Here is an 18,796-nt window from a genome sequence, read left to right as displayed (position 1 = left end):
GTTATTCATACGCAATGAGCGCGCGGAGTATACAAAGCCGCTTCGATTTCGATCTGCAGCTTCATCAAGCTTTCACTCGCTATTGCGGCTCACTTTCGACGCTTTACCGCATCCGTTACTCAGGGTGGTTGTTGTGGCACCAATTAGTATGCCGGAGTCGCGAGACTCACCGAGTAAATCCACTATGATTGCCTGGAAGTCCGGTTTAGGTTTAAACCTGCCTACCTGCTTGTCTGCTTGTCTTCCTTTCCTTTCTTCCTTCCTTCCTTCCTTCCTTCCTTCCTTCCTTCCTTCCTTCCTTCCTTCCTTCCTTCCTGACGCGCGCACAAACTCTCGACACAAAAGTCGAGACACGTCAAAACATTGTATTACATATCCCCAGCGATTACCCACCCTCACATCGAACTCCTTTAACGAGGAGCAAAGAGAGATTCTTAATTGCGCTTGAGAAAGTTTTTCGAACAAAGTTCTTGTCAGTCGGAACTACTCTATAAAAGTTGGGGCCGAATCGATAAACGCGTTAATGCCGAGCTTAAGTAGCTCAAGCAAGTAGACAGACATCGCTTATGCGAAATGTAGTTTCGCTACTATTGTACCTATTACAATCGATACAGCTGTATACATGTGTGTGTGTGTGTGTGTATTTTATCCCGCGAGATCTCATTCCCCCGAAATATTCTATATTTAATACAGACTTAATTACGTTCAAATATAATCATACGCGCATCTCATGAATTATTCTCCAAGAATATTGACGACGTAAGCTAACGTAAACGTATTAAACATTCATACGCGTGCAAACTAATTAATGAGTCATGTTCCATTTACCAAGCACGTTATATATCCGTGTACATTGGCCCGGCGTCGTATACGCGCGGACAAACGTTAAACAAGCTTATTGTTGCACAATCTCCAACGTTATCTCGTGTCCGATCGAATTGCAAGGATGTTTGATGTCGACTATCGACATCGGGGATAATTCGATCGATAAGTTCGTGGCAGGTGGTCCAGGCTACAATATTTCGAGCTACAACGAACGCCTGCAAATTCAGTTGCCTACAATCGTTAATTATACAGCGGCGTGGTGCCCGGCTTCCTGCATTCAAGGATTGGTCGTGATTTTGGTCCAGCAGCCACGCACGCGTCAGTATGTAGCATTTGTGGCTTTACAATTAAGTTTCCCGTTATCAGCCATTTAACTCTTTCGCTCGCTCACGACCGCAAACGAAAGTGCATGCCTGAGCGTCGACTTTCGCGTGCCGCTTCTTATCGATAACACGAGGTTCAAATATAACGAAACGACCGCGGATGCACAAAGTGGCCGCGCCGGAAATGAAATTCTTCTATACACTCTTTGAGCGAGAATCAATTAAGCAAGCAACGAAAAACGGAAAACGTGAACTCGCGGCTCCCACCGAGCTGGTGATACCTCTCGACACGATTATCAATTTGAAACTAATAGAAAATCGTCCACGTGTCTACATCAATCTTTCTCGCGAAATTCTCGCGACTCTCGCGCTCGCGCGTGTTTACTCGGTTTTAAATTATAAAATTGTAATTATTAAGCCGACCGTATGACATGTGTGAGCCGTACATACTTGAATATTCATCATTTCACACTCCGATCAATCATTTTATGATGGCGCATACTTGCGATACTGTTCGCGTTCGGGATCTCATTTATATTCTCTATACCGCGATAATTAGATAAACTCGAGTCTGCCTTCAAAGCATTTCTCCTCGCGTGAAGTCTGTATCAACATTTTCTTTTTTCCTAAGTTCAGCTTTGACCAAGCGAAACGCGTTATCCGCGATAACCGTTCTCTCTTCCCTCGTTCTTCCCCGCCCCGCTCATGATAAAATCCATCCACCGCGTCGCAGCACGACAGGTGATGATGCATCACTTTTACCGTCGGATGCGAAATACGTGCACTCAGACACTGTTCTTCCTAAAGCAACCGGAAAGGCCGGAAAAATAGAGAAAAGGCGACAATGCACGGTCAGTCGGTCGTGCAACGACGCGCATCATACATATGTATGTGCACACACACGTGGGCAACACGTATGGCGACGCGTGTAGATAGCGTACGCAAATATCGGCGCGCAAAGACTATGAAAAAATGACGAATCGCGTCGCCATTCTCCGGAATACATTTTAATCCATTTCACATCGCGAGAATGCGAGAACGCGTCAACCGAATCGCCGCGGCTGCGAGTATATACGCGTCATGAATTGTGAAAGGAATGATAAAATGTATTATTTACACCGAACAGCGCGTATTTACATGTAGCACGCATCCACGCACGTTCATGCAACATAGCTTCGGTTGGTAAACACGTTCGTTTCGATTCCCGATTTCGTTTGAGTGACGCGAAGACAAGTTTGTGTCTGACGGCGTTAAAGAGTTCCACGCAAATGGAATAATCTCGTTCGACACGCCTGACGCGCGATTTTAATGCGCACGAGCGTTGCATCTATATTATTTGTATTTTATTATTCATGGCACGCGCGCGGACTTGCATACGTGCGTTTCACGGCGTTTAAAACGCGATTACGTCCCGTTACCGTAGGATTTATCGAAAATTTCAATGATAATCAGATATTAATTACTAATTAGATATCGGAATGTTTACGTCAATATTTGCGGGTAAATATTGCAAGCGCATTTACAATTACTGCTGTACCGTCCACGAAACAATGCCGCTTTCAACTTTACACTCTCGTAACGTAATCGAGCTCTCGATTCTGGCTCGATTAAACCGGGGAAGTAGAATAATGGCCAAAGGTGTGAACTAACGTTTCGCATAGTTCCGAGCTTTTTCGGCTTTTCGGCGTCGACGAAAGCAATAAGACTGTGTACACGGAGTGTGTCAGAGCTCTATCGTCACTCCTCGACCCATATAACAGAGAAGATATCTAACGAACGTTGCAGAGACACGAGCAAGGCTTTTCCCCATTGTATCTGTTATCAATGCGACATACGAAACAACGTCGCACGCGATTGATTAGCGTGTCAAATCGCGGAGGTGGATACGTTAAATAACAAATTGACGCAAAACGAGGTCTTGCGCGAAAATTAGCACCGAAAAGTAAAACCATATGACCGAAAGATATCTATTAACCAAGCGCGTTAACAGCGAATAACGACGCGCCAATCGTAAATAATTCAACGATCGCGGATTGTTTGCGCATATGTTGCGACTCGTATCTGCGAGTCTCGTTAAAAAAAAAAGCCGTTCCTCGGCTTGAAATTTTTTCCTCAACTGACATAGTTTGCACGTAAGAAATTGTGGAAGCGTGGAAAATCGAACGTGCTGATCGTTGATCACGGCGGCAGTACAGGTCAACGTCCATACTTCATGACTTTGTAACCCGATATGTATAAAAACACTTTGCTATCCATCCTTAATCCCCATCATGACCGCGAGAATTACCCATTGCGATCATATCGGGTGTCCACAAATTGTTGTCGTTATCGCGCGATTTAAGTTGCTAGCAGGCGCGATCGACAACGATGACGACGATGACGATTCGCGGATCGAAATCGTGCCCAGCATCCTCCTACAACCGTTCTACAACCGCCGGGTGATCAAGAGAAATTATGGATACGTGCGGGCCAGCACACGTTCGAAGACGACGGTATAATCCGTAGCGAGAGATCTCAATCAACGGGTAAACGGCTCCGAGTTTCGCAGTTCACTGTGTTCTTAAGGCGTCATTAGAGACCTAGAAAGCCCTCAAGCACCCTTGCCGACTTTCATGCGCGCGCGTGCTAGCCCACGACGATGACCTCCGCTCGCCACGTGGATGCGATCGCGCGTGTTTGTCCGTATGCAAGCGAGTCCTAAGGCTTCCGCAAACGACGACGAGATAAACATGAAAATCCGTCGACGTCGGCGATAATTCGCCCCGCGGCGGCGGCAACGACGTCGTACACGCGTACCGTTAATCCAATCCTGAGAAGATCTCCGTAGTATTTAGGCCACGTCCGATTCGATATACGCATGTTCCAATATGTAATGTGATAGTGATCGTTCCGTTGTTGATGATCGCTACGATTGTTACACGAGTATAAATTGAGCGTTTGGATCATGCCCGGTTCAGGGTTTTCGTTCGTCCAGGCGAAATATAAAGAGAACACGTATCGCCGTTCGCAGATTAATTTTTTATTTCCGCTCTCGAGAAAAAGAAATCTTATGCGTTATGTATAAATGTTCGAAGCTCTCATCCAAATACATGTATTTGAAATCAGATTTCACGCTCGCAAAGTAGATTATCTCCATAATCCTAAACTGTGAAATAACGAAAAGTTTGGTTTCACACAATCTGTTCCCTCTACTCTGTTGCGGAGTACTTTGAATTCGCGCATTGTCAATTTTTTTCTATAAACGCGATATCTATATATATATATATATATTTTTTTTTATGTCGCGCAGTGATAGTTTTGAACAAAGAATAGTAATGGCGTGTCGGCATTGAAAACCGCTAGTCTGATTGTCACGAGCTGGTAGTACGTGACTCGATGAAACCATGTAACGAATCAGAGGGTATAATCGCGGATAATCGCCAAATGCGCCAAATAAGAAATCAATTTTTATAAATAACGCTCGACAACAACGTAGAACACTTGTATTGAGAGCGTCGAGAGTGTGATGTCCTGTTTTTTCTTTTTTTTTTTTGTAAATTGTATAATCCTTAAAATTCGGGCTGGCACACATAACACGCCGAAATTGTGGCCGCAGATATTCGTAGTCATCGTACATTTCAGAAGTTTTATTTATCCTGTGTTTTGCACTTTTTTCGAAAATAAAGCAGCTGGGGAAGGCTCGTCGCTTACATATTTATTGATATAACCAACGACGTGTGATAATGAGTCACTACTGGGGCTTGACAAGATATTTCTTTATATTACCATACTTTCACAATATCAGCGGATGTGAAAAAAGAAATTCGTGACAAAGGACGGCCGACATTTTGCGAAGGTTACGAGTGCACACATTCGATCCACGGGTGTGTCACCCTCGGAACAGCGAATTGCCGATAAAAGTGTTCATAAACAATTTAATGCCGTGCCTTCGACAGTCTCAGACGCGTTCGTTTTATACGACAGTTACGACGAGTTTCCGCCCAGATGCACATTTTCAGCGTACATTACCGCGCGCGTCCAACGAGATTTAAATTTTCAATGTTTTACAGTCGACATTAGCGCGGCCTTTGTAGCGTGCATTCAACGTTATTCGCTATGGTTATTCGCATGGAAATCAATTTTTAATGTCGCGTAAGCTTATTGTCGCGCGATTCACTGCGGCCTTTTGTTCACTAAAAATTATGACATGAAAGTTACTGAAGCTTCAAACTTCCTTGAAGAAGAATCGACTCAAACGTCATTGAGAGAAGCGTTAGAATTAGTGACTTTTTTCGTTTCTGTTTACTTCTATCTATTTATGTGACAAATGCTATATATATATATATATATATAAAATCTATTTTTGTAATTAAATACCATTTAAAGATCAAAGTGAGAGAAAAACTAATAAAAGCAACACATGAAGAAAAAATGTTATGACGCAACAAGTTTGAGGGGAAATTTCGACAAACAGTCTAGGTGACTTAAAGGAGACTAGTCGGAATGTCTCCGTTACACTCTGGTTTTCAAAACACCGGTTTAAGCTGTCGTTTGCTTCTTGCAATAGCTTTTAAGTCACGGAAATCGTCTGTGTTTCGACGAAAGTTTCCCTACCAGCCCTCGCGTTGTATCCCAGAAATCAACTCTCTCATGGAAGCTCGTCGTGAGATGCACGCGGCCCGGGAAGTCAACAAAAGCCATCCCCAGAAAACATTGCCCGGTCGAAAGAATCGCTTTCAACTAATACTCATCTCTGTAATTAGCGGACTTTCAGGCTCGAGTGAGGAAATAAAGAGATAGGGAGAGAGAAAAATAAAAGGAACGGACTATTCAAAAGATAGAAACTATGAAAAAATAAAAAATCAAAATCTCTCGCAGCAAAGAGCTCGACGAGAGGAGTAAAAATATTGATATAATTTATAATCTTTTTATTATATTTCATTAACATTAAAATTATCGATTAACGATTCGAATGAAGCGAATGAGAAGAAAAGATATAAAGGTAAAATGTAGCAATTGCGTTTCAGCAAGTATCAACGAAAATCAAAACATAAACAGAGAAGTAAACAGAAACGTTAAACGTAAAACCGTTTATGGCTTGAGCAGATGAGAAAAATAAACCCAAACATGGCTTGAAAGCATGGAACAAAACAGCCCAAGGAAAAGAATGAGCGCTTTTAAAACTTACAGATTCCAACATCGAATTTTTATCAAAAATATGAATCTGCGATAAAATTTTGATTAAAATTTCTATTAAGAAGAAAGAATATCAAGTTGAAACTTTTCAAAGAATTATATACATACTAAACTTCTAAAGACGAAAAATTATTCGACATACCACGAGAAAGTTTATCGGCCCGTCGGCAATAATGCTTTCTTTGAGTGTTTCAGATTTGAAAGCTTTATGACTCATCGGGCGAATTCGCGAGTCGCATTATGCGAGTGAAGGAAAAACAAAAAAAACAGCAGAACATTATCCGGACGCGACGGCCGATCTCCAGGTTTTATTTCGCAGAGAGATTTTCTTCCATCGAAGGAGAATAAGTTGTCGCTCAATAATTTCTCGATCAAATCTCGAGAACAAAGGCAAGAAAAGCCGAGAACCTCCCTTGAGCTAACTATATATAATGCAAAAGCTGCGAGAACGGGTCCTCGCGAAATACATGATTGTTCGTAAATTATGATATATATGTGAAGAAACTTTCATATACGTATCTCAGCAAAACTGTCATCACAAAAAGGTACGATGCCATGAAAATCCGCGATGGCAAGTACTTCGAGAGTTGCATAAAATGGAGTACTATAACGTCATCTCGGTTTATCAAATCCCGCGAAATGGTCGTAAAATATGTGCACTAACCTTCCACTGTCTGCTCAGTCCGCTCAATCCGCTCGATCCCGCCGACGTCGTGAGCAGCTTGGAGACCAAGGATACATCCGTCAGCTGGTTGTCATACTAGTCCCTCGTGGAAGATCTCCAGCAGCCCCGTAAACGGCACTAATGCACACTCACCGAATCGAGCGCGTCGCGACATAATACCATCGTCGGCGTACAGCACTACGGCGTTTCCGCGACCTTCCGCGTGCAAATCGGCAAAGGAACGAGTCGCCGTTGACGTCAACGCCGTCGTCGTCGTCGTCGTCGTCGTCGTCGTCGTCGTCGTCGTCGTTGTCGTCGTCGTTGTCGTAGTCGCGGCGACGAGAAAACGAAACGCGAGCAGGCAGACGGATTTTGAAGCGCGAGCAAATAATCACTAATACGTTGCGATCATCGCGTGTGAAAATTATAACATAGGACGTCGCGGACACGCGCGCGTATGATCGAACAGGTGAAAAAAAGATCTACGATCCTACGCGGACTACACGGCGTCGCGCCTGCTAGCGCGTTCCACGGTCTCTACACTAACTGGCGCGTCTTCACTTGAATTTCGGAGCCAGCGCGCGACGGTCGACCTCCAACCAATCGTCGGCTAGCACGATCTTTTGTCGGCGGCTCAATCAACGCGCAGGTGCACCGCAGCCCGCGAGGTTGTCGACGATCGCGCGCGCGCTGTTTCTCATACTGTTATTTATTATCTTTGAACGTTTAATATATTATATAAGTAACTTGCTATTTCTCAGAGCTTCAAGGTCATCTTCGAGGTTATTCATATTTCAAGAACATTGTCTTTACCGAAGTTAATTTCCACTCGAGAGAAATTTTATTACAAGCACAAGTGTCGTAACGAAAACTTTTCAATCTTTCTTAATTATCTAGGATTTTGATTTTTAAGATCGAGCATTTTTGACACTTTGAGTATTTCAAACTATGAAATTTAACATTGTTCTTTGTCGTTCATGATCCGTTTTCGACTTCGATTCTTAACTTTGAACAATGTGATCTATTCCTGATGTTTCGAACAAATTATTCGCTTGATATTTAATTTTGGCGAGTGGAGCGTACGAATAACGCACGACTGTCATGTATATTGATTTTTGTTTCATCGTCACTTACTTTATTTTTTTTTCTTATCGGCTCGGAGAGAAAATACAGCAGCTGAGATTCCAAATTTCATAGTGCGGTGAACAAGTGACCCTCTACTTGGCAGTCCCGATGATTCACGTGCGAGATTCTCCTCTGGTAAAAAAATAACGTGTAGTTATCTATCTAGATCTAATGAGTTCAACTTCATATTGTTATAATATAACCAACGCGCGAATCTCACTCGACACTTTCGAATTGCCGTTCCACGAGATATTTATTTTCCGCAGTGTTTTAACGGCACTTCGGTACGACGCGAAACTCATATTTGGCATTACTGGGAACGACAATTTGCTCACGAGACTCGTCTCCTGCAGGTCGAAATCGCGAGAAATGTAGCACGGCTTTTCGGCTGCGAACCGCTGAGTTGCCATTAAAGTGCAATTGAGTTGCTCGAGTTAACGAACGCACGAACTTCACTCGGCACACCCTACGCACCGTCCCGCAAAATATCCACTTTCAATTTTTCAACGTTACGATAACCAAATGACATTTATTCCGGACACTCCCGGTGATAATTCGAACATCAAATCCTTCGGTCGAAAGCGTATACGTAACGAATTGTACTACGAAATGCGCTAACCTTGAGGAACGCTCTATCTTTCTCTCGCATTCATGACACGCGTCGCTCTGCGAGATATTTAGTTTCATCGATTTTTCGTCAACATGTTGCTATAACACGCGTGTGAAATATATGCATTCGGCAAACGATAATGTGAACTTGAAACTTACCTTCAACAAGTCAAAATCACGAAAAATGCAGGACAGCTCTCCAAGCACAAACCGCCGTGTCGCCATTATTACAGCCCAATTGAATTTCTCGACCTAACGCTAACTTCATGCGCTAACTTCACTTCCCGACGATCCTATTGGCGAATGTTCACTTTGACTATTCGATAATATTTTACTACGACAATCAAGTCAAATTTATTCATAATCATCTCCGTAATAATTTGTATGTTAAATTCTTTAGTCTAAAATATAAAAAAAAATGCAATAATTTGAATTTTAAATTTATCATAACCGTTCAGTCCTTCGTATAAACTCTAGATATCTGTTTTGTAAAATATTTATTTTCAACAATCATTAGACGCTATTTTGTTACGACAAATATGCGATGCTTGTGGTAATTTACGAACAGAGCTCACCTTCGGCTAATTAAAATTGCGAAAAGTAGCAGAACGGCTTGACAAATCTACACTCTAACGCTACAATCCGTTTTAATAACTGCACTTTTTCAACGATCTCTGCGCTCGACGAATCATTACACTCAACGTAACGCGTACGGATCTCGAGAATTCCCTAGTAACGATATTTTATGTTTATTGCAAATATCTTGAGAAATAATCCTGAAAGTAATATAAATAATTGATTAGAAGAGAGATGTAGCTATTGATTGTCATCTAATTATAGACACTCATCCAAAAATTCATCATGATAATACTAGATGTTACATAACTGATCCACAAATCGCAGCAATTTCACGAACTTCATTTCACGAATGTTTTCAAACTCGAATCGCGAGCATATTATTTGTGCCTTTTTACCATTTCATTCATTGAAGATGAATCTCGCAACTAAACAAATGTCAAGTTGTAAAAGATTGCTAAGAAGAACTTTATATAGATAAATGTAATTCGATAAAATAAAAATTTTGCTTAGTTTTATTTTAACATTTTTTTATGAATAACTTTATTAGATTCTGTTGAATGTCTAATTTTCTCTCCTAATAATTTGCTATATCGAAGAGTATTTTAATTCAAAAGAGAATACACGTGTTAAAAAGGACTACAATTTTTATTATACAAAAAATCAAATATTTGTACAAAAAGGTGTATCTTATGCACTACATCGCTCACAGTGAATCCTATTCAATTTGTTCGCAGACGAAATAAATGTTCGCGCATTTAATTGGAATAAAACAGCATAACGCTTTATAATAAGGAATACACGAACGCGCGCTGCAATAATTCTTTGATTCACCTAAGCGATGATAGTTTACATTCTCTCGCAACCGTATAACAATATTTTCAACCGCGCTTTAAAATTCTCGCGCTTTACACAAGCAAACCACCTAACCATCATATATTATGCTTATTGTTATCTAGATAAAAAAATGGAGAAGAAAAGGTCGCGCGACGATTTTTCCGTAGAATCGTGTCTATCAAAGATCTATAATCACGCAAAAAAAATAGGCAGAAATAGGAGAATATGAGTGAGCTTTGAAAGATAATATGGACGAATGATTAATTCAAATTCCTTTAATACAGTGAGTACCACGTCATTCATATTTTGGTGATTCGTAAGCTCTCTCAAGAGTCATCATCGATCTGCGGGTTTGCAACAATTCTGCTTACTTAAAACTCTTAGGTAGTCGCCACAGTTATTTTGATTTATGGTATCAGCGAGAAAATACATGCTCAAGATTCCTGCAAAGTACATTAAAAATTTGAGATGACCATGGTCTAATCAGAAACCTTAAAAATCTAAATATAATTCTAAATATCTTAATCGATGAAACTCGTGCGATTAACGATGTATTAAGTAATCTGACTCTGTATATAACTGCGTATAGCAGTCGTAGGATTTGAACCCAATAAAGGTTCACATTCAATACCAATATGGTACCCAATGTATTGAAGTTTAATTCGAAAGAGAGAATTCGGAAAGAACATAATAAGAATGTTTCAAAGTTCATATAAAATGTTCCGTAATAAAAAAACAAATTCATTCTCGCATCTTTAGTTGAATTTGTTTTTCTTATATTTTGAACATTTCATATATATTACATAATATTTTTATTGCATTCATCATGATCTTTCCGTGTGCCATATTGAATATTTATTATTGAAATACCAATCGCCATTAACCACCGGCCTGCCAAGGAAAGCACAAAGTACTTACGCACAAATGGTTCCATTGAACAAGTCACAAAAAAACCTTCAAAATTCAACTCGATTAATATTTTCCTCGATGCATCTTCCTAAGTTCGTTGCGATTACTCAATTTATACGCGACTAACGGTGTTAAAACTTCGATTTTCAAAAAAACAAGCAACGTGGCAACAAACTCGATTGACGAAGCAACCATTAACCCCGTCTCAATATGAACGAACGTCCGGCACTCAGCGAAAACAATAGTACGACCGATACCTTCGAAGCTTCGGCGGCTGCGAAGTCGGATGGTATATACATCTCTCGGTGTAAGCATAAACATCGGGGAAAGAACCTAATCGAACTTAATAATCCCACCACCGATTGCATTTGTACTCTTACGATCTCGCGCATCGCGCGCGCGAGAATCGGTCTCGGCAAACCGATACATGGAAAGAACTAGCGCGCGTGATCGACGAGGTGATTCGCAAAAATCGTGTGTAACGTCCATCAACGATTAAGAAATCGCGAGCCCCTATAGAATTAAGCTAAATCGCATTTAAGGTTACGATGAGGTTTGAGCTGCCAGCATTTCTTCCTGTTGTATCTTCTTCCGATAATTATCCAGCGTAACCTGTATGGTCTTCTCGGAGTAACGGCAGTTTTCGGCCCCGCAGGTACACGTGAAGGATTTGCATTTTATTATCCAAAACTTCTCGCCGTAATCAAAACTAAGGACAAACGCAAGTCCCGTATTAATCTACATAGTTACGCGATGATACACGTAATTAGTAGATGAAACTAATGAGTACTTTTTAAAGTTCGTTAAATCACATCAACCGTGTTTTAACGTACCCGAGCTCTTCGTCCGCCTCGATGTCTCGATTAGCGAAAAACGCTATCCTGGGAAAATGCAAGTCCTGATGCTCAACGAATACTCGCACCGGCAAGAGGTTCGGCGCGCATGAATGATTGATGAACCGAGCAATATTTCCATAACGCCTCGCATCTATACAGTACGTTTCTCCATCCTGTGTATCCATATGAAATAAAATGCTCTAATGTAATACAAGACAAACAAGAATGTAAGTTGTGTAAGTTGATTATATTATATACAACACTAACAAACGATTACAAAGGAGATGACTAATAAATCAATCGATTAGAAAAAGCTCGAGATTCTTTTTTCACATATTTATATAAAATGAAAAAATGGACGCAATGACTGAAACCTAATAATAAATTTTTAAAATCACGCGGCCCCAAACAAGATGGAAGAATGTTCGAAATCTTTGAATCAATATTAGATTTAAATTTTTCGTTCTATTTGGACTACGTCATCATTTTGTCTGTCCATTAGTTATCGCATTAGAGAATCAACATAAGAATTACGAATTTCCCTCGATTTACTATTCATTCTTTTATCATTTTATTTGCTTCGCGATATTATCGAGTGACCTTGAATAAGGGTAAATATATATCCACCTTAATTACATGTCTGCTTCGCCCGAGGTAGGAAGTCATAAGAACAATATAATAATTTCACTTACTCTGTTGTCTAAATCAAATAAATAAGAATCATCCTCTCGATGATCAGCCTCGGAGTCGGAGATTATCTCACCGACATATTCGCAAACATAAGTGCCTTTGAGTATAAGCCGAAGAGTTCGAAGACCCCAGCCCTTGCCTTCTGTGCGAAATAATTGAAACCTTTGAGTAAGACCATGTTGAATTACTCGATTATTACAAGTGATACGATTACAATCGCAAGCTGGATTACATTCAAACAACATCGGTGGATCTGCAACACAAAATCAACTGTTGGCATCAATTTTGAGGAAACTCGTTCTAACAAAATAAATCTTTTTTGATTTTGTTCGAAATTCGAATAGACTTGTTTATTTGAATAAAAAACTTATCTCGAAATAAATAGATACCTGCATAATTGAACTCGGGTATGAGTTTCCCCTCCTCGTCGTACCAACATCGTAAACTTATATTTCCGCACAAGCATTTCTCAGAGCTACAATTATCCTCACATCGACAGGACTGCAATGATGTTATCGTACGATCAACGTTGATATTGCTTGTGAAACAATTCTCCGTCACATAAAGAAAATCAGTCGGTTTGTCCTCAGAATCATGTCCGTTAACACACTGTATGGGATTAGTTTCTTTTCCGCGTGAAATATCACTACAAAAGAAAAAAATATATAATAAATAGAAAAAATAGACAAATAAAATAATTAATTTTTCGGGACGAAAAATCAAATTAATAAAAATTTCAATATGAAAATAATACTATTTTCGGGAACTTTCTACAATTTTATACTTAGTAAAATTTCATACTTCGTTAGTATTTTAATCGTTTTTTCCCACATGTGGTCGGAAATTGCATTGACTTTTGCATTTAATCTTAAGGCAGCCATAGTATCACCATCCGTGGCGCAACAGTTCACTGCAGTCTCGCCGGCAGCATTCACTTCTCCTATTTTAGCACCGCGTGCTAGCAACAATACACTTACTGCGTATTGGTCTTGTCTAGCCGCTATATGTCTAAAGGAAAAAATGAAATATCATGTAATCAAAATTTATTCTCCCAAAACTTATACAGACTACTAACGAGCATTTTCTCGCTAATTTGGTAGCATCAGATGATGGACTAAAACGTACAAAGGAGTATCACCGTGAACATTGACTGCATTAACATCACATCCTTCATTCAGAAGCATCTCTGTAATTTCGGAACTTCCACTGAAAGCGCTCCAGTGAAGCGCAATGTTCTGCTCAGCATCTCGAATAAGAGGGTCACACTTCTTATCCAGGAGGAACCGTGCAACATCCGTATGGCAAAACTCGCAGGCCCATATGAGACTAGTCCAGCCACCATCGTCTACGGAATCTGCAGATGAGGTATAAAGAAACATGAGGCGAAAATCTACCAATTTTATTCGGGAGAAAATGCTCTAATCTGTGTGAAATTCATAAGTACATTTTCTATTCGAGAACAAAGTCAGCATTACCTACTAATGTCCTTGGCACTTTGCACTCAGTCAAGATGATTTTACAGACTTCTAAATGGCCAGACTTAGCTGCCATATGTAAAGCAGTCATACCATCTTCGCCCTTCAATGTTACGTCGGCACCTATCCTAACTAGGTATCTAACGACGTCAGCTTTACCCTTATTAGCAGCAAGCATCAGAGGTGTCAATTGATTTCTGTCCATTACATCTACTTGAGCACCGGCTTGCACCAAAACATGCACACACGACAGATGACCTTTGTCTGCTGCTATATGTAGACTAGTCCGATGAGCGTAATCCCGAAATGTATGATTCGCATTATAGCCACAAGCTGTCAAATCACAAAACGTCAAATGGTATAATAATCTCAAACCTGAGAAAAGTTTTATCCTTTAACGAGATAATATAAATAGAAATATGAGAATGACTGAAAACAGCAGATATATAATCATGGAATGATTCACGATCTCTAATTTTCGAAATGCTCAATTTCACAAATCGAATTTTTATCGTTCCTGCTTTTCTTTTTTCTTGTTTTACTCGTCCAAAAATTTTCGCTCACCTAATACATTCACCAGCTTTTCTAGATCCCCATTCTTCACAGACGTGTAGAGGCTCATAATGGTGTAACGTTCTGGTCTCTCGCTGTTGATTGAAGGGTTGGGTATATTGATGATATCAGGCTGGATCAGCGGACTAGGCGGACGTTCGGCCAGCACTGTGTTATCACCTTTACCAGGCAATGTCATCTTTGCAGAAGGCAGCCTAGAGAACTTCTTTCGTGTAGGGATGAAGACAGGCTTCCGCATGCCATTCATCGTAACCACCACATCATAAGCAGCACTCTCGCTGCCACAATGAGGACATACGCCCTTCTTGTTCGGGTAGATCTCACACTCGCGATGATACTGGTGCCCATTGATGCATTGTACGAACCTACCCTGCGAGCAAAACTTGCCGCACGTGGGACAGCAGTTGTGTCGCAGCAGTCGCTCTTTATGCATACGGCAGAGGATGATGTAGGGTATGCGAGTACTAGGCCGTCTCATCGCCACGTCGTTGCTGTCTACCTCATTACAACAACCCACCAACCTGTTGTCGATCGAGTCGTTGGCCGTACAATAGAGAGGTGCCCCGGAACCGGTAATTGTTACATACAATTGAGATCGCACTTGGCACAAACATAGCATGGACTGTGCATACGTCTGAAATGAATCAGATAACGATAAGAATACGCGTCCGAATTAACATGTAAGAAATGGTTAAGAGGACGATACTGACTTCACTCATAATTGCCGTAGATTCTGGCTTCGATGCCTGTCCTTCCGCAGGACTCGGACTCGGTGCCATACTTCTACGAGTTCGTTTTGCGGGTACTGCACCTTCTGAAATAAATCGAAGTAGAATGTTATTAACTGATGCAGAAATATCCAATTATTTAATTATTTAATAAAATAAAAAATATATATCATTTTTTTATTTTTATTAAATATTTATTAAATATATTTAGATTTTATATTTATATATATATTTAATAAATATTTCTTTGACTAAAACATATATATATATATATACATATGTGTATATACATATATATGTTTTGGTCAAAGTAATATCTTGTATGATAAAATATGCGATGAAGAATGCGTTTATGAATAAGTCGTGAGAAACATATGACACACAACAAAGTATCCATGAACTATGAATAACAAATATCCAAATTTTACATGTATACTTTTTTGTTTGATATTTCTTTGCAATGTATTCCCAATCAAATTTAATTGGACTCTTACCATTATATATAATTATATGTACATGTAAAATTTAAATTTGTAGATTATAATTTTACCTTCAGGATAATCATTATGTTTTCCCGTTTCTGCAATAGATGGGGAACCATCTGCAAAGTAACATATTATATTTCAACACAACGACAAGAAACAATTATAACGTATATGTTTTACGCTACCTTCATATATGTCAGCTTTTGCTATTTTCCGTGCGGCTTGAGTGCTTCCACGTGGTCGCCCTCTTTCCCTTTTGGGTCGTCCAGCAGTAGCAGGTTTTAGAAACGGCTTCTCGATATCCGCCAACGGTATGTCATCGCTGCCAGGACTACCAACTGAGTTGCTCAACTTGGTCTGCAGATCTGAGCTCCTCGTCATTGGAGACAATTTCGGCATATCGGCAAATTCGGAAGATGAATACATCAGCGAATCTTCATTACCAGTGTCGTTTATACTATTATTTTCCGACAAGGAAGTAGTGGAGTTACGCGATGAATCCACCATATTCTCAGATGTGCTAACACCACTGTCAGATAGCAGTATAGTGTCTGCTTCCTGATGACGGATATCAGAGAGCTTCATTTGTACCGGCTTGATCTGATCTTTGCCAGGAATCAATTTTTTTGGACGGCCTGGCTTGTTATATTTCCGTTTCTTACATTGCATATGTACCTCTGTGTAATTCGACTTCTCTTTACGTGCCATAGCACTTTCCAACACTGTGCTTTTCAAAGATTCCTTACATAGCCTTCTAGCCGACCGCTTAGGACAAGGCCGCTCCTCTATTGAGTCACTGAAAATACAAGGGAACAAAATTCATATATATTATGCAAAATATACTTTAACAAATGTGAAGAGAGGGAAAACAAAAAAGAAACCTAAGTGCTCGTAATCTAGGTCGTCCAGTTCTTCTTTTCCTGGTAACTGGTGCAGCAATTTCTCTCTGTTCAGTACCTTCTGCATGCTCCTCAACACTGTTGCTCTTTGTAGTCTCAGCCTTCTCCTCAGTAAAAGACTGTGCATTACTAAGTTCTTCCTTTCTTGTATCTTCTATCTTATTCTCATTCACCCATTTTGACTCTGCTTCTTTCGTTCTTTGCTCTTCTACCTTGCCTTCTTCTGCTGAAGGTTCCTCCACAGTATCAAAATTATCATCAGAATTCTCTATCTTTACCGAAACACCGCCAATCTGATCACAATTGACCAATTCATCAGGAACCAAAGTGAGATTAGAAGAACAGCTTGATATCTTAGTCTTCTTGCCATGATCTGTATTTTCATCAATAGTTCTAAATGTCAAGACAATCCTAGGTATACCATTATCTTTCTTAAGAGTTTCCTGCTTGCCTGTAGAACTATCATCCTGTGCCTTGTGATTCTCATCTAACACAGGTTGAGCTACTACTTCCCCTGGATTCACAGCTGCTTCCTTGCTAATGTCATTTTGCTCCTTTTCATCTTTGGATACTTCATTAACAATCTTAGGTGGCGACAATGGCGTCGTCTTTACCTCTTCTGTAACAACCACTGTCTTGTCAATATTATCAGTATGCTTGGTTGGACTTATGCCCTTGTTGAATTCATTCGTCATACCCTCGAGGATCTCGTGGATGCTGACTTTGTCATCGAGATTTTCATCAGGAGCTATATCCTCATTATCACCAGCTTCTGTTGTTGACGATGGCGGTACGCGGCAACCCTCAACTGCCGCGACTGTCCCATCCGAAACTTCGGACACGACATCGGCCATGCTCACGATTGCTACGTTGAACGACAGAACAACATGTAAGAACTATGGTGCACACTTTCCTCTTCAAGTAGGTGCTTCATATCCTCACGCTTTTTTTTTACCGAATACAGCGATGCAACTACCGGAGCATGATTCGCTCGAATTTTTCCATTACCTACTACATACGACTTAATGCCCCTACTGTATTCCTTCTTTCTATATTCGCTTTCTTATATATTACAGGATACCCTTCTCGATTTGTTCGCCAGCGTTTATGCCTTTTATAACCACTGCTTTCCCAATCGATCCTCGCTTATCGGTGACGCTTATCGACGATGCGGATACCTCGATCTCTCCAATACGCGAGTACGCGATGCCCTTGCTTCTCAGGATACCGGAATACTAACTTCTCTTTCCTGAACTGTCTCTGTTAAACGAAACACCATCACATGCTTACGTCTCGGTGATTTCAGGCGAACTTGGCTGAACTTGGTCAACCTCGAGGTTACCGAGTCGTACCGCTCAACTAATCGGATCGACGATCCCGGTACGAAGCGATGCAAGGCGCTGTAACCAACAGCGCCGAAGTTTCCTGCGGAAGACTCTGTAGTGAGAGAAAGAGATAGAGTGATAGTTGGTAAAGGGGAAAAAGACAGAGAAACGCTGGCGTGCCCTGTTAGCGAGCAAGCGAGCGAACTGCGACTGGAGGCCATATTGATTGCTCAGGGACGGCGATCGCTATAACAGAGACAGAATTGTTTTCTTTCCGCGATCCTCCGTTATCGTGTCGCGCCCAAGACTTAATGTTAGCTTCATTTAATCTTAAATGACATTTACTTCATTTATCATAACATACATTAATTCATATTACATGAGGTTTCACATATCGAAAGTAAGAGACAAGAAGAGGAAGCATGGCCATTATGAGCGTTGCTTATATAGATTTTATACACTGCTTTACATAAATTATACCAAATATATATACGTACAGTTCTCTGTTTCATAAATGAGATATATGAGGACCATTGAATCCGGTTTAGTTGTCTTATACCCTTTTGGCACAACAGATCTATATGAAGTAAAAAAAAAAGTAGAGATTCCTTACAATTTTATACATATATTTACAGGCACGATTTTTCTGTAAAAAAATAAATAAATAGATATTGAAAAAAGAAGTAGTTTGTCAAATATGACTAAATTATTTTTAATTAAGCTGAAATTAGGAATAATGAAA

The 18,796-nt window shown here is 40.3% G+C and overlaps 2 protein-coding genes across 10 annotated transcripts in view; both read right to left on the bottom strand.

Moving 5' to 3' along the window:
* The window catches only part of cac (calcium voltage-gated channel subunit cacophony), a 154,267-nt gene extending 146,990 nt beyond the window's left edge, over positions 1 to 7,277 (bottom strand). For 3 of the 5 annotated variants that reach the window (XM_025306151.1, XM_025306149.1, XM_025306148.1), the window contains exon 1: positions 6,988 to 7,274. The gene's annotated coding sequence lies outside the window, so the exon portion shown is untranslated. Of the gene's footprint in view, positions 1 to 6,987 lie in introns of all 5 variants that reach the window. The other 2 variants (XM_025306126.1, XM_025306150.1) reach the window with 2 other exon arrangements.
* Positions 7,278 to 10,391: 3,114 nt separating this feature from the next.
* G9a (histone-lysine N-methyltransferase G9a) lies at positions 10,392 to 18,380 on the bottom strand. 5 transcript variants are annotated; one of them, XM_025306161.1, is made up of 13 exons: positions 17,427 to 18,376; positions 16,712 to 17,348; positions 16,016 to 16,626; positions 15,896 to 15,946; positions 15,328 to 15,431; positions 14,609 to 15,251; positions 14,045 to 14,377; positions 13,695 to 13,923; positions 13,371 to 13,577; positions 12,959 to 13,215; positions 12,572 to 12,822; positions 11,877 to 12,079; positions 10,392 to 11,752 (listed from the first exon to the last, which is right to left on the bottom strand). In XM_025306161.1, the coding sequence occupies exons 1-13, from the start codon at positions 17,581 to 17,583 to the stop codon at positions 11,587 to 11,589; spliced, it is 3,849 nt and encodes a 1,282-aa protein (XP_025161946.1). In that variant the 5' UTR covers positions 17,584 to 18,376; the 3' UTR covers positions 10,392 to 11,586. The 5 variants fall into 5 exon arrangements, with proteins under 5 accessions (XP_025161946.1, XP_025161944.1, XP_025161945.1 ...); XM_025306159.1 differs by having other exon boundaries at positions 16,712 to 18,376; XM_025306160.1 differs by having other exon boundaries at positions 11,877 to 12,052; positions 16,712 to 18,376.
* Positions 18,381 to 18,796: the final 416 nt, after the last annotated feature.

Source organism: Harpegnathos saltator, unplaced genomic scaffold, assembly GCF_003227715.2.
Source record: "Harpegnathos saltator strain DR-91 unplaced genomic scaffold, Hsal_v8.6 scaffold758, whole genome shotgun sequence".
NCBI classification, from domain to species: domain Eukaryota; kingdom Metazoa; phylum Arthropoda; class Insecta; order Hymenoptera; family Formicidae; genus Harpegnathos; species Harpegnathos saltator.
The sequence above is the reverse complement of the archived record's forward strand: the minus strand, read 5'-3'. Positions and strand labels throughout refer to the sequence as shown.